Source organism: Perognathus longimembris, chromosome 3, assembly GCF_023159225.1.
Source record: "Perognathus longimembris pacificus isolate PPM17 chromosome 3, ASM2315922v1, whole genome shotgun sequence".
NCBI classification, from domain to species: domain Eukaryota; kingdom Metazoa; phylum Chordata; class Mammalia; order Rodentia; family Heteromyidae; genus Perognathus; species Perognathus longimembris.
Window position 1 is genome coordinate 97,392,107 of NC_063163.1, and position 22,877 is coordinate 97,414,983.

Below are 22,877 nucleotides of genomic sequence, written 5' to 3' on the forward strand. Positions count from 1 at the left end.
GAGGTACCCTCAATTCACATTCCAGCTCCAATATTAATTAGCACAATGATCCTTAGCCTCTTTCCTTACCTCTAAAATGAGAATAAAGACACCCTCCTTGCAAGATGGCTTAAATATGAATAGCAAGCAATAACTCAGTATCTAGCACATTAGAAGTACCCACAGAGGTGATGACTATAATATAGAAATATAGAAATATAATACAGAAATCAGGCTGGGAAGGTGGCTTAGTGGTAGAGTGCTTGCCTAGCATGCATGAACCCTGGGTTTGATTCCCCGGTACCACATATACAGAAAAGGCCAGAAATGGTGCTATGGCTCAAGTAGTAGAGCACTAACCTTGAGGTAAAGAACATCAGACACAGTGCCCAGGCCGTTAGTTCAAGCCCCACAACTGGCAGAAAGAAAAAGGGAAGGAAGGAAGGGAGGGAGGGAGGGAGGGAGGGAGGGAGGGAGGGAGGGAGGGAGGGAGGGAGGGAGGGAGGGAGGGAGGGAGGGAGGGAGGGAGGGAGGGAGGGAGGGAGGGAGGGAGGGAGGGAGGGAGGGAGGGAGGGAGGGAGGGAGGGAGGGAGGGAGGGAGGGAGGGAGGGAGGGAGGGAAGGAAGGAAGACAGGCAATATAGAAATCAAAGTTGCTATATGGCCTGGACAGGCCCCAAATTTGCAACTCTCTTTTGTCCTCCCAAGTGTTGGGATTCCTTATTCTGTTTGTTTGTTTACTTCCAATACACTACACTAGTACAAAGCTGGAGGCACTGATATTAACTTACCCACAGTCACACATGCACTGTATAGAAAAATTAATTTACATATAGCCCTCAGCACCCAAGCCTCTGCTCAAATCTCCAGACTGCTGTGTATTTAATGTTATCATCTGCTGACTAAAGCCTTTAATCCAGCAGTTTGGTGATATACTAATCAACTGTAAACAAGACAACATGTATCCTCTCTACCAAGAGCTTTCAAAACAGAGAGATCGCTGCTATGAAACAGAGAGCACTGCCAGACCACACCTCTAAGTAGAACTCCATGGCTGTCTCCAGATCCTCTCGCTGAGCTGCCAGCTGAGCCAAGTTCTTATATGTGGAATATTTCAGTATCAGTCCAGGGTGTTTCAATCCTTCTTTCTCATCTCCAGATGAAACTGCCTGTGGGGGGGAAAAAACAGAAGCAGAAATGATACCTAGGTCCCAGTGCCTCAGCAAGTATTTAGCAAGATACATGGCTTCTACGTCAGCCCCTACTGCAGGACTTTGTGCCAGTCCAGGCCAGCTTATACAAGAAAATGAACATGCTATGATGATGTTCTTAAGAGGATCACTCCAGCTTTCATCACAGAGAAGAAACACTAGACCATCAGGAAGGAGTTTGCCACAGTCTGGCCATCAACAGGGACAGAATGAATACTCCCTTGCCACTGCTACTACACCTTGGGATTCAGGCCTGAATGACAAGTGACATTTGCCACCATTGATAAGACAGCCTAGCCAGCTCTCCCCTGCTCAGGACTAAAGATACAGACAGAGTGTGAAGAGGTAACCCAAAGTCACCAGGCAGAACCTGAGCTTGAACCTAGGAACAACTGGATTAAGAATCAAGAGATTATACTCAATTCTGTAACTCACCACATGACCAGAGATAAATTATTTCAACTAAATGGTTAATGTCTCCATAACTTTTATAATAGAATGACAATATTTCCTAGACTAAAAGTAAGTATGAATGGAAGAGCATAAAGATGGTCAACATCTTTAATATGAAGTCACTTTATCATAGCTTTTATGACAACTCTTAGAAAAATCTTACTTCTAAGAAATTACTGATTTAAAATCGAATACCCTTGCCAGAGAATGAAAAGAACATCATTTTTGTCTTTTTTGTTCTTTTAAATCAATGTTTCTCCAAATTAAATTTTTTTGGGGGGCAGGGGGTACTAGGTCTTAAACTCAGGGCTTCATACTCTCACTTGGCTTTTTCCCTCCAGGCTAGCACTCTACCACTTGAGCCACATTTCTACTTCCAAAAGTAATTTCTAAGAGAAATAATTACCAGAACCAAGACAACCCACAAAATTGGAGAAAATCTCCACCAGGTACTCAATAAATAAAAAATTAATATGCAGAATACACAAAGAGCTCAAAAAATTAAAAAGTAATGATAATACCATTAATAAATTGACTAGAAAACTGAGCAGTCCTCAGAAGAAATTCAAATGGCTAATAGATAAAATGTTCAACATCCCTAGCCATAAAGGAAATAAAAATCTAAACTACACTAAAGGGTTGCTGGCTCGTGTCAGTAATCTTAACTACTGAGATTCAGAGGCTGTCCTAGGCAGGAAAGTCTGCAAGACTCCACCCCCAAAATAATCAGCAAAGGGGCTAAGAGTGTGGCTTAGTGGCGGAGTGCTAGCCTAGCATGTATGAAGTTCTGGGTTTGATTCCTCAGTACCACATATACAGAAAAAGCCAGAAGTGGTGCTGTGGCTCAGGTGGTAGAGTGCTAGCCTTGAGCAAAAGAAGCTCAGGGACAGTGGCCAGGCCCTGAGTCCAAGACTGGCAAAATAATAATAATAATAATAATCAGCTAAGACTAGACTGGGGACATGACTTAAGTGGTAGAATGCCAGCTGAGCAAGCACAAAGTCCTGAGCTCAAATCCCAATATGGCAAAATGAAAAATAAAACTGTAATAAGATTCTACCTCACCTCAGAGTCAGAATGGTTATCATCAAGAAAACAACAAGAGGGGCTAGGAATATGGCCTAGTGGCAAGAGTGCTTGCCTCATATACATGAAGCCCTGGGTTCGATTCCCCAATACCACACATATAGAAAATGGCCAGAAGTGGCGCTGTGGCTCAAGTGGGAGAGTGCTAGCCTTAAGCAAAAAGAAGCCAGGGACAGTGCTCAGGTCCTGAGTCCAAGGCCCAGGACAGGCAAAAAAGAAAAAGAAAACAACAAGAAGCCTGGCACCAGTGGCTCATGCCTATAATCCTAACTACTCAAGAGGCTGAGATCTGAGGATTGCGGTTCAAAGCCATCCTAGACAGCAAAGTCCATGAGAATCTTATCTCCAATTAATCACCAGAAAACTGGAAGTAGAGCTGTGGCTCAAAGTGGTAGAATGGCTACTCTTGAGCAAAAAAGCTCAGGGACAGCACCCAGGCCCTGAGTTCAAGCCCCACAACCGGCCAAAAAGAAAAAAGAAAGAAAAAAAAAAAACCAACAAATACTGACAAGGATGCTAGGGGAATAGAATCCTGATACACTGTTTTTAGTTGGGGTTTTTGGTTTGTTTTTTTTTGCCTTTTTGCCAGTCCTAGGACTTGAGCTCAGGACTGGCCAAAAAACTGAGGCTGTCATCCTTTCTAGACCCTTATTCCATACCAGGTTAGCCCAATGCCTAGTGCTCTTCACCAGGAACTTCATGTCATTTCTTTTTTTTTTTTTTTTTTTTTTTTTTTTTGCCAGTCCTGGGGCTTGGACTCAGGGCCTGGGCACTGGCCCTGGCTTCTTTTTGCTCAAGGCTAGTACTTGACCAATTGAGCCACAGTGCCACTTCCAGCTTTTCCTGTATATGTGGTGCTGAGGAATTGAACCCAGGGCTTCATGCATGCAAGGCAAGCACTCTACCACTAAGCCACATTTACAGCCCCAACAATTAGGTTTTTAGTTTAAAAAGAAAGAAAGAAAAAAAAGTGAAATGGCATCTGCAGAAAAATGGATGGAGTTGGAGAACATCATGCTGAGATAAGCCAAGTTCAAAAAGTCAAATATTATGGTGTCACTCATATGTGAAAGCTGGACCTAAAGATATTCATATTCATGGACATGTACATGTGTATATATACCAATATACACATACCCATGTGTGTGTGTGTATAACATGCTTCTAACTATAGTACCACTTAGGGGGGTGAGGGAAAGGGAAAAAGAAAGAGAAAGTGAATAAAGATAGCATGAGGAATCTCAAAGAAAACTGTTAATCAATAGGGAGTTGGGGATAAGAAAGAGAAAGCAATGGAGAGAGAGAGAGTGAGTGAGTGTGTGTGTGTGTGTGTGCATGCACATACACTAGGGTTTAAACTCAGGGCCTTGGGAAAGAGAAAGCAATGAAGAATGGACATACACACACACAGAGACACACCACACACACACACACACACACTCTCTCTCTCTCTCCCTCTCTCTCTCTCTCCATTATTGGGGCTTGAACTCAATGCCTTGGCACTGTCCTGGTGCTCTTTTGCCAAGGCTAAAGCTCTTCCACTTGTGCCACAGCCCCATTTCCAGCTTTTTAGTGGTTAATGGGAGATAAAGAGTCTCATGGACTTTCCTGCCATGGCCAGCTTCAAACTATGGTTCTTAGATCTCAGCCACTTGAGTAGCTAGAATTGCTGGCATGAGCCACCAGCACCTGACTGGAAAGGAGGGTTATTCTGATCAAAATATAATACATGTACATTTGAAATATCATGGTCAATCTCCTTGGCACAATTAATATACACCTAAAAAAAAAAAAAAAGACAGGAAAGCAAAGCAGGCTCTGTTGAGGGTACCAGCAGGATAGGAAAAGGCTAACAGACTGGATGAAGATGAACATGGATGAAGTTATTTACTTGCATGTATAAAAACAGAACAATGAAGCCTGTTGAAATTAAGAATTAGAGAGTGAGTGTGGTAAGGGAAAGTGGTAGAAAGGATCAGTTTGATCAGTCAAGTAATGAAAGAGCAGAGATAAGAGCCAGAAAGCCTGGCTCCCGAAGTGTGGTGCTACCCACCATAGTGCCTGGCCAGCCAGGAACTTACCTCCCGAAGTAGGCGTGCTTCGAGGAGCTCATGGTAGGCTTTAGCAGACTCCTCAAACCTGTCATGTTTCTGCAGATCCAGAGCCTTATGGTATAAGGCAAAAGCCTCTGCTTCCTGCAAACCAAGACAGATATTTTCATATAGTACAAAGGTTTATCTATTTTAAACCAATTATGTGTTTAATGGAGACCATAGTCACTGCCACCTTAACTGTCAGCTGCACACTCTATAGTGGAATTACCCTAACAATCCAGTTTCCCAGAGATGATCACTAGAAGAGTCCTTTATGAGCCCCAAAGCAGACACAAGCAATACAGGCAGCACTGAGTCTACACAATAGCATAGACAACATAGAGAGCCAGAGCAGAGTTAGGGCATCCAAGGTAGGATCCCAGTAGCCCTTTCTAGGTAAAAGTGGTCAACTGGCCCGAGTACAATCCAAAAAGAGTATATATGGCATTATAAGATGTCAATTTGGGGGCTTTGTTCATGGTTTCTCAGGTGCAGCTTCTGAAATCCTTGGAATTTCCTGAGTGATGGGGTAAAAGAGTGTTTCCTGGTCTTCATGACAAATCCTTTTTAACCAGATCTGAGTTTAGTTAACATGATGAGAGGTAACTGAAGTCCTTGGATAGCTTTTCGATAGGCCTGGTGACAATGAGTCAGAGGGTTTGCACTCTTAGGTCTTCCACACCATCACTGCCTTCAGGGAGGGAGGGGAGCTGGAAATCAAGTTCACCATCAGTGATTTAATCAATCTCATCTATGTAATAGAACTTCCTTTAAAAAAAAAAAAACCCTAACAGATGGGTCTGGAGTGCTTCTCAGTTGATGCTGGGAGGTGGTGTACCCAGAGAGAATATGCAAACTCTATACACAACTCCCCATACCTTACCCCATGCATTTCTTCTACTTGGCTGCTCTTGAATTGTGTCCTTTCCAATAACAGAAGTATTTTTCCTGACTTCTGTGAGTCATACTAGCAAATTATAAAACCTAAAATAGGAGTGAAGAACTTTTGATTTTAAAGCCAAGCCAGACAGAATTGTGGATATCCTGGCACTTAATACCTGCAAATGGTACCTAAAGGGAGGGAAGTCTACAGGGCTGAGGCATTAACTTGTGGAGTCCCACATTAATTTGGAGTAGTCAGTGTCAGAACTGACTGAAGTGCAAGACACACCTACTTGGTATCTGGAGAACTGGAAATTCTGTTGGGGTAGAAGAAAATCACCCCACACAACTGAATGCCAGAAGTTTTGTGAGTAAAACAATTCAATGTGGTTTCTCTCCTTTCTTTCCTCCTTCCCTCCTTCTTCTCTTCTATTTTTTGGGGGAAAGAGGGCCAGTCCTGGGGCCTGTGTGCTGTCCCTGAGCCTCTCTGTGCTCAAGGCTAGCACTCTACCACTTTAACCATAGTGCCAGTTTTGGCTTTTTCTGAGTACTTATGGACTTTCCTGCCCTTGGCTAGCTTCAAACTGCAATCCTCAGATCTCAATCTCCTGAGTATCTAGGATTACAGGTGTGAGCCACCAGTGTCTGGCTCCTCTTTTCTTCTCTATCCCTCTTTTTTTCTCTCTTTCCCTCTCCTTCTCAGGTGGAAAATTAACCCAATACCTCATGCATGCTAACTACCACTAAGCCCTTCCTTGCCCTCCTCTGCTCTCTCTTTTTTTAAATTGTTGGTGATATAGTTACAGTTACATAAGTAAGGTAAAGAGGATATTTCTTTTGGACATTTCTTTTCTTGCCTCATACGCTCCCTCCTCTGCTTTCTACCAGATTCTCTGCCTTAGCCTAATCATTGCCTGGAGAGAATGACAACTTCCTCCAACACCCCCACTTGTACCACACCGACATCCCTACAGACCAGAGATAGCTGACTAGTCACTTCAGAAAGAGGTCTGAAACTGCCCTGATTTCACCCATAAAAGGGAGTATGGGACATATATTTATTCCAGGGAAAAAAAAGATAGGAGCAAACCTTCGTTATACTATAATATGGTATAGGTGGAAAAATAAACAGATTAATGGGTGGTAGAAGAAAGGAGTGAGAAAAGAAAGGAAAGGGAAAGGAGAGGGGGAAAGAAGGAGGGAAGGAAAAGGAAGCTGGTTGAAATGGAAGAGTTACTAAGCAACATGGTAGAGAAGAATGATCAACAACCTAGAAAGGCAAAGTTGGACCTGGCTCCTCTACTTATCTGGAGCAAGATTACAGGCAAGGTGGTGCCTCTCAAGGGTCTCATCACACTGTGAGTGGAGGTAATAATCTAGGGAAACTTAAAGCACATCTACCATAAACACTCTCCTGTTTCTTAGTATGCAAACCCCTGAACCTGCACAAAGAATGGGCTGCATGGAATGCTGACCTCAGCTGGAGAAGTAGAGCCTGGAGCTAACAGGAATTCACATTCACACACAGAATATATATATATAGTTTCTCTTCAGTATAACTGTCCCCTACATGAAACAGCTTTAACATGAAGAGAGCTAGCCATCTTTCAAAATGGAATTTCCCCTTAAAATCCTATTAAAGAGATGTCTGAGTGCATGTAAAATGAGATTCTATCAGTAGAAATGAGAATCAAGGTCTACCTGCAGAGGAAGAAGAGCTTAGATTACATACCTGAGCTTCCTTTGTCTGGGTTTTGTGACTTTTAAAGCTTCCTTCATGATCATCCTCAACTGTGGAACTGGCATTTAAAGCTGCAATTCGAATCTAGAGAGAAGAGAAGTGCTGTTTTCACAGAAATACAATTATGCTCCAGCAGATAATCAACTCTACATCGAAAACTACAAGGGAGCAAGGTGTGATGGCATATGCCTGTAATCCCAGCACTCAGGAGGCTGAGGCAGGATGACTGTGAGTTCAAGGCCAGCTAGGCTATACAACAAGACTGTCTCAAAACAAACTTTAAAACAAAAGCTTTAAGGAAATGACCCATGTCTGATCATCTCTGGGGAAAAGAAGTATTACGGAATAGGACATGCCTGAGGAACTAGGCTAATCTGTGTGGGTAGCACATCTCAGTACTCTCCCACTATATAAGGGCAGAGGCTGTGGACACTCTAGCAAAAGCTCAACGCAGTAGAAGACCCTGGTTCTAAAAAAAGAATTCCAAAAGAATATGTTAACTTTGTGCTCTCCCAACAACTGTGGTAAGGCCCACAAACTAAATCAACAGCCAATCATCCAAACCCCTCCTAGGAGGGCCTGTGCTGCACAATGAGTGCTTTCAGAGTCCACCAGAAAATACCTCTCACACCTAAAGGCAAAGTAACAAGCACCACTGGTGCCAGCACCAGAGGCAAGCATCTGTCTTACCATATTCAGAGATTCAGCACGACCACGGAGGATCACTTCCCATCACTGGAAAAGGCTGTGCCAGTCCACAAATCTCCTGGAGAAGGAACAGGACAGACTGAGAAAGGGCTCAGAAACAAACAAGAATACCATTGTGCTACAGGACCACCTGTTTTAGAAATATAATGGGAAAAAATAATAATTGGTTTGAAGGCTGCAAAGATGACAGAATTGACAAGAATGTGGAGATATTAAAATTTCCCATGTTGCTACTGGGAATGTAAAAATGATGCAATGCTGTAAGAAAAGTCTGGCAGTCCCTCAAAATGCTAATAAGAATTAGTATGCAATGTAGTAGGGAAATGAAAACATATCCATACTAAAACTTGCTCTGTTTGTGGCAGCATTATTTATGACAGCTTAAGAGGTGGAAACACCCCCCAAGTGTCCATAAACTGAAGAATGAACAAATAAAATGTTGTACTTACACACACGGAATATTATAAAATATTGTATGTATACCCAAGGCATTAGCCAGTCATAAAAAAAAGTGCTGAGGAATCAAACTGAGGGCTTCATGCATGCAAAGCAAGCACTCTATCACTAAGTCACATTCCCAGTCTCTACATGCCATTTTATAGGCTAGTTCTTCTCAATTGTGTGAGGCTCGAGACTGGACAAAGGTTTTACTGCTAATCAGACCTCTGTTTTTATACAATCTAGGAGTAGTTATACCAAATCAAATGAGAAAAAAATGTGAAAATTACATTAAAATTATGCAATGTTCCAATTTCAGTATCTGTAAAATAAAAATGTTAGAATACTGCCACCCTTTTATGTACAGTGTTTGGTTGTAGTCACATTGCAATACCAGGATTTAAAAGACAGTCTGCCCCTCTACTTAAAATATTGTTATATTGGGGCTGGGGATATGGCCTAGTGGCAAGAGAGCTTGCCTCCTATACATGAGGCCCTGGGTTCGATTCCCCAGCACCACATATACAGAAAACGGCCAGAAGTGGCGCTGTGGCTCAAGTGGCCTTGAGCAAAAGGAAGCCAGGGACAGTGCTCAGGCCCTGAGTCCAAGGCCCAGGACTGGCCAAAAAATATATATATATTGTTATATTTACAACACATGAACTAACATAAACTAGCTTTTCTGACCCCTAAGCAAGAGACCATTCTAAGGATATTCTATGTCCAGCCACAGTGAAAAATCACACAGAAGGAACCTCAGCCACACGGAATCCTACTGTCCCACACTAATGATCCATAATAATAGCCCAGGGCCTGAACTGTTAAATGGCCCCCAAATATGAATGTACAGATACCTGGGAACTGTTAGTCTAGCTAACCAGGGCTCCGCCTCCTCCTGGGAACCAGGACAGTAGAGTGGTCTAGATTCCCACTTGGGAGTTGGGTTGAAGCACCGGGTGACTCCTAGGTAAATCTTTTAACTTTCTCTCAGCCTCACGCTGGATGCCCTGTAAATGACACTAATATCAACACTCACCTCGAAAGGCTGCTGTGAAGGTAAGTGAAAGGACGCGAGGGGGAAAAAGAGGGGGTTAGGGCCGGGTTTCGCACCTAGCAGACGTGAAATCCCCAGTAACTCAGGCCGATGTCATTAGGAACACAGTCCCGGGCGTGCTAGACGCCTCCCGGCGCGGGCAGGAGTGGGAAGGAGGCCCGCAGCGCGAGCACAAGGCCCCGCCTGGTTCCTCGGTCTCGCGGGCCTCCTGACTCCCTACTAGGGCTCTGGGGATGCCCGAGGAGCCCGAAGCGCTCGCATTCCGCGCGCCCTCCGGCCCGCCGCCCTTCTAGCCCGCGCCCCACCCCACCACCGTCACACCCCAGCCGCGCCGGGACCCTGGATCCCCCCACCCCCACACCTACCGCAGGAGAACTCTCCCGGCGTCTCCACGGCAACGGCCCATCCGTCGGGACCTCCGGGCTGGCCGACTGCGCGCCTGACAACAAAGAGCGTTTCCATTGGCTCTGGCGCCGGCCTGGCCAACCAATCAGATAAATCAACTCGCCACTTGCGCGTCCCGCAGGTTCACGCGGGTCCTGTAGGCGGCGTCTTCCAGACTGTGGCCTGATGCCGGTTGCTTCCGGATCCTTGCTCTGGGTCTTTGCTCTGGATCGGACTCCGAGCCTGGTCCTCAGCTATATGAGGAAGGGCTGTGTGTCTTGTCACGACCTGGGACTCGTGCTGGGCGTCCAGAGGGAACCTGAGAAACACCTAGAACTAGGGGTAGAAGAGCATGTCCTCATCCTTGATATCTCTCTCTCTCTCTCTCTCCTATAGTGATATATCACTATACACACACGCACACATATGTACAGGTATGTGTGTATATATGTGTGTTGGTGTGTGTTTTCTAGAAAAGTTGAAGCCCAAAGGCACAGATACATTGAAAGAATTGAAACAAAGAGGGGAGGGGCGAGCCAGTAAACGGAGGGGGAGGAGTGGACCTGTATTTTCAGAAATCACACCGGAAGAAGTTCCTGAGTTTGTGCTCTCCTTTCACAAGGGCTTCTGACTAGGCCTCCACATATGGAAAGAGAATTAATAGTAAAGCATTTTAGGGAAGATTCTCACACTGGTCGAATTCATAACTGCTTATTTCAGTAAGAGTGGATGCTATGGCTCTTTTTGGCCTTATGTAAAGAGTGAAACACATACACACACACACACATTTTCCAAGTCCTGGGTCTTGAAGTCAGGTCCTAGGCACTGTTTTTGAGCTTCTTTTGCTCAAGGCTAGTTTTCTACCACTTGAGCCACAGAGCCACTTCCAGCTTTTTCTGTTTATATGGTACTGAGGAATAGAACCCAGGGCCTCATGCATGCTAAGCAAGCACTCTACCACTAAGCCACATTCTCAGCCCATATATATATACATAAGATGTGCTAAATAACTCATAGGTTCAACTCAATACAAAAAAAAAGTTCTGTTGATGTGCAAGGAGACTCAACCTTGAGTTTGAGAAAAAGTATGCACTGCTATGGAAAAGCACAGTGGACAGAGCAGTAACAAATGCTTTTTTTGTTTGTACCAGTTACTAGGAGACTTGAATTCAGGGCCTGCCTTATGCTCTTGCTTGGCTTTTCCCTTACTCAGGACTGGTGATGTACCACTTGAGCCACTTTCACTTCTAGCTTCTTGCGGGTTAATTGGAATGAGTTCTCACTTTCCTGCCCAGGCAGGCTTCAAATCATGATCCTCAGATCTGAGCCTCCTGAGTAGCCAGGATTACAAACATGAGCCACTGGCACCCAGTAGAAACAGATGGTTTTAACAATGCATGATTGGCTGGGAATGAGGCTTAATAGTAGAGTGTTTGCCTAGCGTGCATGAGGCCCTGGGTTCGATTCTTCAGGACCACATAAACAGAAAAAGCCGGAAGTGGCACTGTGGCTCAAGTAGTAGAGTGCTAGCCTTGAGCAAAAAGAAGCTCAGGGTCAGTGCCTAGGCCGAGTTCAAACCCCAGGACTGGGGGAAAAAATGTGCATGAATAACATGCATCTTGGATCTAGCTCCTAATGCAGAATTGTATTTTGAAAGATGCTTTGGAATGAAATCTTAAAAAAGGTGAGAAACAATGTAGATCATGCCCAATCCTCAGGTATGAGTTACCAGGAAGAAAATTCAGGAACACCATGAAGGGACAAAATAGTAGATCTGCCAGCAGATATAACTCTTCCTTCCTGGGGGTTGATAGATTAAATATGGAAAGACAGTTGTCTAGAAGTGATGCTGCGAGTCAGACCTCAATCCCATCCTCAGGCAAAGTAACCATTCATTCACATTCAACATTCCTTACAGGAAAACAAGACACCTGTGAAACATTTTGACAGAATTGGGTGCAAACACGGGAAGGAATTGTAAATTGTAGCACTTTTCTTTTTTGATGGTACTGGAATTTGAATTTACAGCCTTTTCCACTTGACCCAAGCCCTCAGCCCTTTTTACCGTAGTTGTTTTTTCAGGTAGTCTTTTTGTTTTGTTTTGTTTTGTTTTGTTTTGTTTGCCTAGGACCAACCTTGGACTAGGAACTTCTTACCTAAGGCTCTCCATAGCTAAGACCAAACACAACTTACTGATTGAGATGGGGAGTCTCATAACATTTTGCCTAGGTTAGCCTCAAATAATGATCTTCTGGATCTCTGCTACACACTTGGCCAGCCAACATCTGGCTTTAAATGAGAGGCCCTAAAGCAGTGGTACAAGCACACTAGGCAGTCATATTCCATTGGAACGAATTTATGATACTGACTATACAGAATAAAAATGGTCAACTTGATATTTCATATTTCTCTGGTGCACTAAAGACAAGGATGATCAAATGTCTAAGTATGTGAGGAAAACAGCTCCCACCAGGGTCTAATAGTCACAAGCTGTAAACTCTGTATGAACACCTGGAAAACTACGCAGATAGAAATTTCCTTTGGTTTCTCCCTACCCCACCTGAAAACACTTTGAAATTAAAGCATGATATAAGTAGATGTGATCAAGGACAGCATTCATTCAGTTTCTAGTGGCAAATATTGCATTTATAGGCTTGGAATAGTGGGATGTGATTTTGCAAAGTACAGTTCAAGAGAATTCTCAGCAAGAGTCCTCTTTCTGTGTTTGTGATAGTTCTGGGGCTTGAATTCAGGGCCTGGGCACTGTACCTGGGCTTCTTTTGCTCAAGACTGGCGTTCTACCACTTGAGCCACAATGCCACTTCTGCTTTTTTTTGGTAGTTGGAAATTTTAAAAATATCTCTCAGATTTTCCTTCCTGAGTTGGCTTCAAAACATGATCATCGGATCTCAGCCTCCTGAGTAGCAAGGGTTACATACATGAGCCACTGGAACCAGGCAGAACTCGCTTTTTAAAATAACCAAGGAAGTTCTCTGAAGTCAAGCCAGCCCTATTACTTTACCTGGTACAGCAACCTAAAGAGAATGAATGGTCCACCAGGAGCAGACTATAAGAGCCTTTTCCTTCTTTTTTATAAATTTATTAATTAAATTTTATTGACAAGGTGTTGTGCAAAAGGGGTACAGTTACATAATAGGGCAGTGAGTACATTTCTTGTGATATCTTACACCCTCATTTTTCTTTCCCTTCCCTAGATCAGGTAGGCATGAATACAATATCCAGTATGCCAAAAACATATACAGTAGCCACGTGGCATACGCCAAAGGAAATTCACCTAGAACTTTAAATATAACATCAACAATAGAGTTTGCTTATCCTTGTCTTATATGATCGTACATACATAGTTTTTGAGCTATTGTGATCCACTGAGAGGCCTATTTCCTTCTTTTTTAAACTGAAATTTACTATTTCTTTAGTTACACAAATCTATAGTCTTCCACAAATTTGTCATTCATTTTCAGTATTACGCAATACATGGTATTTTACTATTAGCTTTGCTTTTCAACAAATTTGGTATGGTCCTTTTCCATGTCAATGCCTTATTTTCCTTCATACTAATTATAGTTTCAGTAATATTCAATATTAGGGTATTTTTTACAATTAAAGAATTTTACATTTATGAGTAATACTTTTATTCAATGTTTGCTATCAAAAGACTATAGAGGGGTTGGGGATTTAGCTCAAAGTCTATGGAATGAATGAAGGTACTCCTTCCAGAGATGCCATGAAGTTGCTGTGGAATAGCACAGGGATTGGTGAGGTCTGGCTGGGGGTAGGGGACTGGTATGGATGATAGCCTCAGTTTTCCCACAGGTGAAGTTGTTAGACTCTGACTTCCATTCCATAAAGATGTGAATCTGGATTTGTCAGGATCAAACAGGATCATGAGTATATTATTCCTAGCACATGATAATCATTATTATTTATTGTTAGAATGCTCTCTTCCCAGTTTGAGTGCCTCACCACCTAGCAGGAGTAACCACTCCTATCCTTCTTGTGCCAATCAGAGCGCCATTCTAGAAGATTCCTTCAAATTCTAAGGTCCACCTGGGTGCCAGTTCCTCATGCCATGTACTCTTAGCTACTCAAGATGTGGAGATCTGAGGCTCTTGTTTTGAAGGGAGACCCAGCAGGAGAGTCCATGAGACTCATCTCCAATTAACCACCAAAAAGCCAAAGTGGAGCTGGGGGTCAGCTGGTAGAGTATCAGTCTTTAGGAAAAGAGCTAAGGGATAGCATCCAGGCTTTGAGTTTGAGCCACAGTACTGGCACAATTAAGTAATGAATTAATGAAATAAGCTAAGTGCCAGTGGCCTGTAACCCTAGCTATTCGGGAGGCTGAGATTTAAGGATCACAGTTTGAAGCAGGTCCAGGCAGTAAAGTTCATGAGGCGCTTATCTCCGATTAACCACCAAGAGCTGGAAGTGGAGCTATGGGGTAGAGCATTTCAGTGTCCAGTCTCATGATTAGCAAAAAAAAAAAAAGAGTAACTAATAATAAAATAATTCATTTTAAAAACATATGCCTTTTGTTCCTCACAGGCCTGAAACTAGGCTCAGAAGTTTCTTCCTCCCCAGGAGGAAACTTAAACCCTACGACAGAGTGCCAGATTTGGGGATTAAGGCCTACTTGTGGAGTAGAGAGGTCATTTAGCCTGCTCCCCACCCCTACACATGCTTTATTCAAAGAAGAGACTATACACTGAAAATGTTTTAGTTCCTGATTTGGCTGGGGTCCCCTAATTATACGGCATCCAGAACCTGGTTGTCCCGACTATCTAATTCAGTACTCTTCTCAGTACCCCATAACCTTCCTCACTAGCTTCACCTGGAACCAGTTTGGCCACTGTTCCAGGGAACATACCAGATTTCCTTGCTACCAGACTGAAAAATGTCTTGAAAATCAGACTGTCTTCTTCAAAGTAATAAAAACGCTCCTACTTTACCAAGTGCCAAGGCAGGTAAAGGATGCACGCTATCCTGATGATCCTTGCAGGACCCCTGGGAGAGTAACTAAAAAATGCTTTCTAGCCAGGTGCCAGTGGCTCATGGCTATAATCCTAGCTACTCAAGAGCCTGAAATCTGAAGCCAGCCTGGACAGGAAAGTTTGTGAGACTCTCATCTCTAATTAACTACCAAAAAAGCCAGAAGTGGATCTGTGGTTCAAGTTACAGAAGGCTAGCCTTGAACAGAAAAACTCCAAGGCCCTGAGTTCAAGTCCCAGGATCAGCACAAACAACAACAAAACTTGACTATCTAGGTGTCAGTGGGGGCTGAGATCTGAGGATCATGGTTTGAAGTCAGCCTGGGCAAGGACGTCTGTGAGAATCTATTAACTACCATTAACCTCAGAAGTGGAACTGTAGCGCAAGTTGTAGAGAACCAGCCTTGAGGGAAAAAAGATAAGGGACAGGGCCCAGGCCCTGAGTTCAAGCTCCAGTGTCAGCATGAGAGAGAGATCCTTACCAGAGATTAGCTGGATACACTAGATACACAGGTCCCAGAAACCATGTCTTCCCCAGACCTCACAGTATGAAAATAAAACAGAATAAAAGCAACACTGACAGAGCTTTTTATGCATATATGTGTGTATAGTTATTCTAAAGGTGATGTACAGAGTGATCACAGTTACATGTCAGGTAATGAGCACCTTTCTTTTTGGGCAATTTAACTCCTTTCCTCACTCTCTCGTTTCTCCCTCCAGTCCTTACCCACAAATTGTAGTTTGTTTTCCAGTTTCTAGTGAGTATCACTGCTGCATTTGTATACCCTTTGTCCCTGCATTACTGTTCCCCTCCTCCCAGAGCTATATTTCTATTATTATTAAGGTGTTGTTTAGAGGGATTATCATTCCATAACTCAGGTAATGAGTAATTTCTTTTTGGGACAATGTCACTCCTTCCTTCTTTTTCCTCAGTTTCCCCCCTCCCGTCCCTGCCCACAAATTGCATAGGAGAGAACTTTATGCTTTGTGTGTGTGAATTTAGGGACAAGATGCTGTCCCTGAACCTCTTTTTGCTCAAGGTTAGTGCTCTATCACTTCAGCCAGAGCTCCACTTTTGGCTTTCATTTTTGGAAGTCGTTTATTGGAGACAGTCTCATCAACTTTCCTGCCAGGGCTGGCTTGGAACTGTGATCTATAGATCTGTCTCCTTTGTAGCTAGGACTACAGGTAAGAGGCACTGGAACTTGGCTTAAGATGCTTCTAAAAATGGATATGGAAGGTCATTTGCAAGTCCTAGGTTATTGTGAAGCCCCTTAAGATGAACTTAAGTCTTCTCTATTCTTTGACCACAGGCATCTGGAATGATTTGGACCCTGAACCACTGGATAATTAACACCGTGTACAGAGATTTAAAATGCATACCAAGAAGTTATCACTCTTATTTTACAGATATGTCTACAAAATATATACTTTCTTTTCCTTCTACCCCTCAAGCAACCCCTTTCTCATGGAGTTCTACAGATTTTGTACTGCTTTTTTATAATTTAACACTGCTTGTTCGTGTAAAGTCCTACATTCCTTGCCTTTCTCAGAACACTGGATCAGAGATATCTCCCAGGCTGCAGTTCCTAAGATCCCAAATAAAGTCCTTTTATAGTTTCTGAGTTTGGGTGGCCATTAACAAAACACTTCACAGCTGAAAATGTATTTAATGCTCTGGTCACCCAGTTAATAGACCTACCAATAGAATTTAGGACTCAGGAGTCAAGGGGCCCAAGACACTGGGCCTTGATGTGTATATCCTTCCTGAGCAAAAAAAAAAAAAGATTATCATTTCCTCCACTTTATGCAGAGCCCTTGAGGCAGGTTTGACACCTCTGGGTGCACAGTAGTCATAAATGGGTCCTTTGGCTATCTATCCTGACCCACGGCTAGCTCCTTAGTGAGGAACTCAAGCAGACCCTGTGGCCTCTATTTTTCTCCTCAGTGCCCATCACGCCAATGGAGGGCACCAGCACTGCAGATCCAAAAAAATGACATGCTCAGGCCAGTCCTCGCCATCTCATTCTTGAGCTGTGAGGGGCAAGAAAGTTTCTTCTGATGCTTGAGCTACCTGGCTAGTGGTGAGGACCAATTTCCCTCTCCCCTAAGCCTGCCCCTGGGACTACAGTGTTTAAAAGTTGGGATTGGGGGCTGGGGATATAGCCTAGTGGCAAGAGTGCCTGCCTCGGATACACGAGGCCCTAGGTTCGATTCCCCAGCACCGCATATACAGAAAACGGCCAGAAGCGGCGCTGTGGCTCAAGTGGCAGAGTGCTAGCCTTGAGCGGGAAGAAGCCAGGGACAGTGCTCAGGCCCTGAGTCCAAGGCCCACGACTGGCCAAAAAAAAAAAAAAAAAAAAAAAAAGTTGGGATTGGGGCCGGGAATGTGGTTTAGCAGTAGAGTGCTTGCCTAGCATGCATGAAGCCCTGGGTTCAATTCCTCACTACCACATAAACAGAAAAAGCCAAAGGTGACACTGTGGCTCTAGTGGCAGAGTGTGCTAGCCTTGAACAAAAGCAGCTCAGGGACAGAGCCCAGGCACTGAGTTCAGCCCCGGGACTGGCAAAAATAAAAAGCTGAGATTGTATCTGGGGAAGATGACAAGAGGATGTGTGGAAGGGGAGCCAGCCAGTTTAAGGGTTACAAAAATCAGGGGTTGGTTGGAGGGCTGGGGCTGCTGACAGAAGCGGGTAGGAGGGTGCAGGCAGGACCTTCAGGCCCCATACCATCTCTGCCTGGTCCCTACAGACAACTTTTAGAGACTCTCATGACCAATGCTGAGCCACATTCTAGCAAGGGGTAAAAGTTTCCTTTAAATGGCAGAAAACAGTGGGTTGATTCAATATGATTTATCTCATCAGTGTTGCAAAGTTATTTGAATTGGAAATTTTGAATATAATTTTGAATAAATTTGAATAAATTTATAAATATAATTTGAATAAATTTGAATATGATTTAAAATTGTGTGGGTGTATATGGACAATTTCAGTTACAAATGTAAATGTCTATATAAATGTGCAGGACAAAGGATCCCCCATGGGAAGTCAGAGAGGCCAAGACACTCAGTCTACCATGATGTTTCTGGTCCCCTTATGAGTTCATTTATTATGTGTCAGCTATCAGAGACTATGGGACACAAGACAGGTAGAAAGGTTGTGACAATCTTAAGAGAAAATGGCATTGTAGTTACACGCTGAGTATGATGACAAACACCATGTTTCTCATGTTTGGTGTGGCTTTTGCAAAGTAAATAGCTTCAGTAACTTCTCAACAAGAGTTATGTGCAGTCAAGTCCAGGGAAGGTGCCTGAAATGCAGCCATCCCCATTTGGCTGGTCAGCACAGAAGTCAGTAGAAAACAATAGTCATCGCAGCACAATTTGCCATAGCTAGAATCTGGAACCAACCCAGATGCCCCTCAGTAGACAAATGGATCAGGAAAATGTGGTACATATACACAATGGAATTTTATGCCTCTATCAGAAAGAATGACATAGCCCCATTTTTAAGGAAATGGAAGGACTTGGAAAAAATTATACTAAGTGAAGTGAGCCAGACCCAAAGAAACATGGACTCTATGGTCTCCCTTATTGGGAATAATTAGTACAGGTTTAGGTGAGTCATAGCAGAGGATCACAAGAGCCCAATAGCTATACCCTTATGAACACATAAGATGATGCTAAGTGAAATGAACTCCATGTTATGGAAACGATTGTTATATCACAGTTGTAACTACTTTCAACGTCCCATCTGTATCTGTAGCTTCTATTATTGATGATGTTCTTGTATCAGCTTCCTGTGGTTGTACCTACACTATCTCTGTAATCTTATCTGAGTATATTGGAAACCATGTATACTGGTATTAGAAGTAGGAAATTGAAAGGGAATACCAAAATTGAGAGACACAGGGTAAAAAAAGACAAACAACTACAAAAGCAATACTTGCAAAACCGTTTGGTGTAAGTGAACTGAACACCTCATGGGGGGAAAGAGCAAGGGGGAGGAGAGAGGGGGTTATGAGGGACAAGGTAACAAACAGTACAAGAAATGTATCCAATGCCTAACGTATGAAACCGTAACCTCCCTGTAAATCAGTTTGATAATAAAAATTTGAGAAAAAAAAAGAAAGAAAAAGCCAAAAAAAAAGTTAGAATTCACAGTATATCAGAAGTTCCAGACACAAGGCCTCACTGGCCTCTACATATGGATGTAGAGAGCAGAAACTCCAGGCTTAGCCCTTTACTCAAAATTTCAGCACTGTGAATATATCAAATAGCATCTCTGAAAACAGGAAACATGCCATTTCAGTGTGCCTCTTAAATCTCATTGTCCACAACAATCTGAATGCTTTTTAGGAAAGGAATTAGAGAGGGAAAAAGTCATGTATGAACTGTTTCTGGTGGCTCACACCTGTAATCCTGGCTAGTCAGGAAGCTGACTTTCCCAGGCAGGAAAAGTCCTTTTATTTCCAATAGCCATCAAAAAGCCAGAGGTGGAGCTATGACTTAAGTGGTAGAGCACTGGCCTTGAGTGAAAAAGCTAAGCAACAGTACCCAGGCCCTGAGTTCAAGCCCCAGGACCACCCCCCACCACACACAAAGGAGTTATATGGCAAGTGATGGTAGCTCCTGCCTATAATCCTAGCTACTCAGGAGCTGAAATCTGAGGATCACAGTTTAAGGCCAGCACAGGCAAGAAAGGCCATGAGACTATCTCCAATAAACTACCAAAAAGCCAGAAGTAGAGTTGTAGCTCAAGTGGTAGAGTGCCAGCCTTAAGTAAAAGACACTCATGGACAGCACCCAGGCCCTAGGTTCAAGCCCCAGGATGGTGTGCGCACACACGTGCACACACACACACACACACACACAAAGTCATGCTTGAATAATGATATTCTTTATTTGGTTTGAGGATAGTGAAGAGAAGAACTAAGGTAAAGCCACAGATATATCTGCAGAAGGATTGCTAATATCAGGCCTCTGGACAGGATAGCCAGCTCACAGATGCCATGGATCCTTGTTGCCAATCACAAAAATGTCATGACTGTCCCCTTCTTCCCAATCTGCCAGAGATCCACTGGGTGAAAGCGGATAACTATCCTTCAAGAAACAGGAGAAAGTTGTCAGCTCCTTGGATAACTCCCAAACTTGCAAGACACATCTACTAGGCATCCCTGCAGTGGCTTCTCAGACCAGCCCACATCAGCCCATAAGGCCTTTTCCAATCTGCTCATCACAGTTAATGATCTTCAACTGACACAGACAGAACAGGTTGCTAGGTGATAGCTGTACATGGGCATGACCCACCCGGGGCAGACACAACACAATGTAGGTATGCCATGTGGTTAATTGTGCAGTCTAGAAGGGGAGATAGCTCTTCCTATTCCTATATGCAGGGTCCCTGTGGACTGGCCCAATGTACTAGCCATCTGGTTTCTTCAGTCTGACTCAACACTAGGCACAGGGTGACCCCCAACTAAAGTTTGTGGAATAAATAAAAGTGTTCCTTCCAGAAATGACATGAAGTTCCTGGTGAAGAGCCCTAGGCATTGGGCTAACCTGGTATGGATAAGGGACCAGAAGGGATGACAGCCTCAGTTTTTCCATTACCTCTTGGGAATGGCTAGTCTGCACAGAGGGCCCATGAACAGGGTTGGTAAGGATCAAATGTGATTATGGGTATAATGTTCCTAGCACATATTAGGTATGAGTATACTGGTTATTTGTTAAAATTCTCTCTAGCAGGAACAAGACATTCCCACCAACCTTCCTGGGCCAACTAGAGCTCCATACTGGAAAGTTCTTTCAGAATTCTCATGCCCATTGTTGCCTGCAGACATAGACTAGGCTTAGAAATATTTTCCCTCCAGGAGGAAACTTTAATCCTGCCACAGAAGGCCAGGTCTGGGGGTAAGGGCCTTCTTGTGGGGGAGGGAAGGTCACTGACCCTGCTTCCTCTTTTCACAGAAAAGGAGGCTGCAAATGAAATGTTTCATGTCCAGGTTTGTCTGGGCTCTCTTAGTTGTGCCAGGCCCAGAATCCAAATGCCTAGACATGCAGGCCACGGTTCTCTTCAGTACCCCCCTCCTCTAGCTTCATCTAGTCCAAAGGGCTCATTCTTAGGACATACCCAGATTTCCTTCTGAACAGAATAGAAAAGTTCTCTTTGAAATCCTTCTTCAGGATAATTATAAATACCCTCATACCTTGCCAGGTACCAAGGCAAGATGCATCACACAAGCCATCCCAAGAATTCTTACAGTACCCCCAGAGAGGTGTTTTAAAAAGGGCCTTCACAGTGGGCAGATTCCTTTGCATTGGCTTTTTTACTCAAGGCTAGCACTCTACCACTTGAGCCACACCTTCACTTCCAGCTTTTTGGTGGTTAATTGGCGATAAGGGTTCTCATTGAACTTCCTCTCCAAGCTGGGTTTGGAACTCTGATCCTCAGATCTCAATCGATCCTCTGCCTCCCTGCCTCTCACCCCCGCCCCCCTTTCTCTTTTCTTTCTCAAGCTTACATAGGAACCCTGAGGCAGACCCCCACCTCCGGCTGCTAGGAGTCCCTGAGATTTTCTCACTACCCCTACCTACCGGTCCTGGTCCAGGCCCAGCTCCTTGGTGAGGAACTCAAAGAAGCGGGCGCTGTGGCCGCGGTTCTCCTCAGCTGTGCCCACCACACCGATGGAGGAGACGATCAACTGGACACAAGGCTCTGTGGATCCACCCAGCATCATGGTCATGTCAGGCCTAACTGTAATGATCACACGCTGCAAGGGACACAAAGGTTTCACTAAAGCTGGGATCCGTAGGGTTTGCGTCGGAGTTCGGGGGAGCCTGAGGGTCGGCGAGTGCGGGAGTGGGAGGGGCGGGGGGAGGGGCGGAGGCGTCGGGGCTCAGGATGCCCTCCGGCGTCCCGGAAGGGCACCGCAGGGTCCGGGCTGGGGAGGCAGGGCGGGCCCAGGGGTCCGGAAGCACGGGAGGTCAGTGGGCGGACCGGGCGCTCCTGGGGAGAAGGGTACCGGTTTCGGCGAGGAGGCGGGACGCGGACGGAGCGCGGCTGCGGAGCTCCTCCAGCCTCCCGTCTCCAGGATGCCCACTCACATCTTCAGGTTTGTTCAGGATGGCGGCGGTGGTCGCGCATAGCCGCTTCTCCAGCCCTGCGGGCACGCGGTTGGCGGGCAAGTTCGTGTCCAGCTCAACGAACGGCATGTCTAGGGAGAGGCACCTCGGCCGCCGGGAAAGGGCGCGCGGGGCCCAACGCCGGAAGCCCGGGTTCCTAGGGTGACGGAGTAGGGCCTGGGGGCGGGGACCCACGACACCCAGGCTTCTCATTGGCTGGGCAGACTCCTCGCTCTCCGATTGGCTGCCAGGGCCACACCCCCTGGCTCTGAAGTCACGTGTTCTGGCAGTAAATTTCTGGAAACCCGACCTTCCAGAATCTTAGGGGGTAATCCCACCCCCAATAGGACTTAGACTGTGAACCCAGGCTCCGCCCAACCCACTCCCACCAGGGATTGGTATTTCCTTCTCAGACTTTCAAGCTAGGAACTCACCCGTTCCTGTTCCATTACTTATGTAAAGAGCGAAGCACACAGTTCTGTAGGACCCTCTACCTTGCACATGGTGTTTAAAATGGTTTTGAATGAATTCAAGCAACTTCCATCTAGGAACCTGCTGTATCCCTTGTTTTTCTGTTACAGAGTTTCCTTATGTAACCTCAACTTCCTACATAGCTCAGGCTGGTCTGAAACTTTGGACTCCCCTGCTGCAATCTCACCCCTTCCCCCAGTACTAGGGTTAATAGTGTTTTTGAACCCTAGGGGCCTTGCATTATAGGC

General features: G+C 44.6%; 2 protein-coding genes across 4 annotated transcripts in view; both read right to left on the reverse strand.

The window, feature by feature from the left end:
- Cabin1 (calcineurin binding protein 1) overlaps nt 1-10,145 on the reverse strand; it is a 132,877-nt gene extending 122,732 nt beyond the window's left edge. For 2 of the 3 annotated variants that reach the window (XM_048343548.1, XM_048343546.1), the window contains exons 1-5: nt 10,010-10,083; nt 8,135-8,210; nt 7,436-7,528; nt 4,810-4,923; nt 1,013-1,147 (exon numbers count right to left, since the gene is read on the reverse strand). In XM_048343548.1, the coding sequence (XP_048199505.1) occupies nt 1,013-1,147; nt 4,810-4,923; nt 7,436-7,528; nt 8,135-8,137 (345 nt within the window). In that variant the 5' untranslated portion in view covers nt 8,138-8,210; nt 10,010-10,083. Of the gene's footprint in view, nt 1-1,012; nt 1,148-4,809; nt 4,924-7,435; nt 7,529-8,134; nt 8,211-10,005 lie in introns of all 3 variants that reach the window. The other variant, XM_048343547.1, reaches the window with a different exon arrangement.
- A 9,769-nt stretch (nt 10,146-19,914) lies between these two features.
- Nucleotides 19,915-22,283, reverse strand: LOC125349416 (D-dopachrome decarboxylase-like). The gene is made up of 3 exons (XM_048343550.1): nt 22,141-22,283; nt 21,631-21,806; nt 19,915-20,136 (listed from the first exon to the last, which is right to left on the reverse strand). Exons 1-3 carry the CDS (start codon nt 22,246-22,248, stop codon nt 20,064-20,066), a joined length of 357 nt encoding a protein of 118 aa, XP_048199507.1. The 5' UTR covers nt 22,249-22,283; the 3' UTR covers nt 19,915-20,063.
- Nucleotides 22,284-22,877: the final 594 nt, after the last annotated feature.

What these genes read in the sequence shown, in the direction of transcription:
- LOC125349416 (XM_048343550.1), bottom strand. Translation starts at nt 22,248, where the DNA reads ATGCCGTTCGTTGAGCTGGACACGAACTTGCCCGCCAACCGCGTGCCC. An exon ending in TCCTGAACAAACCTGAAGAT is followed by an intron (nt 21,807 to 22,140) that starts GTGAGTGGGCAT and finishes TGTCCCTTGCAG; the next exon opens with CGTGTGATCATTACAGTTAG. An exon ending in CTGGGCCTGGACCAGGACCG is followed by an intron (nt 20,137 to 21,630) that starts GTAGGTAGGGGT and finishes TGTTTCTTGAAG; the next exon opens with GATAGTTATCCGCTTTCACC.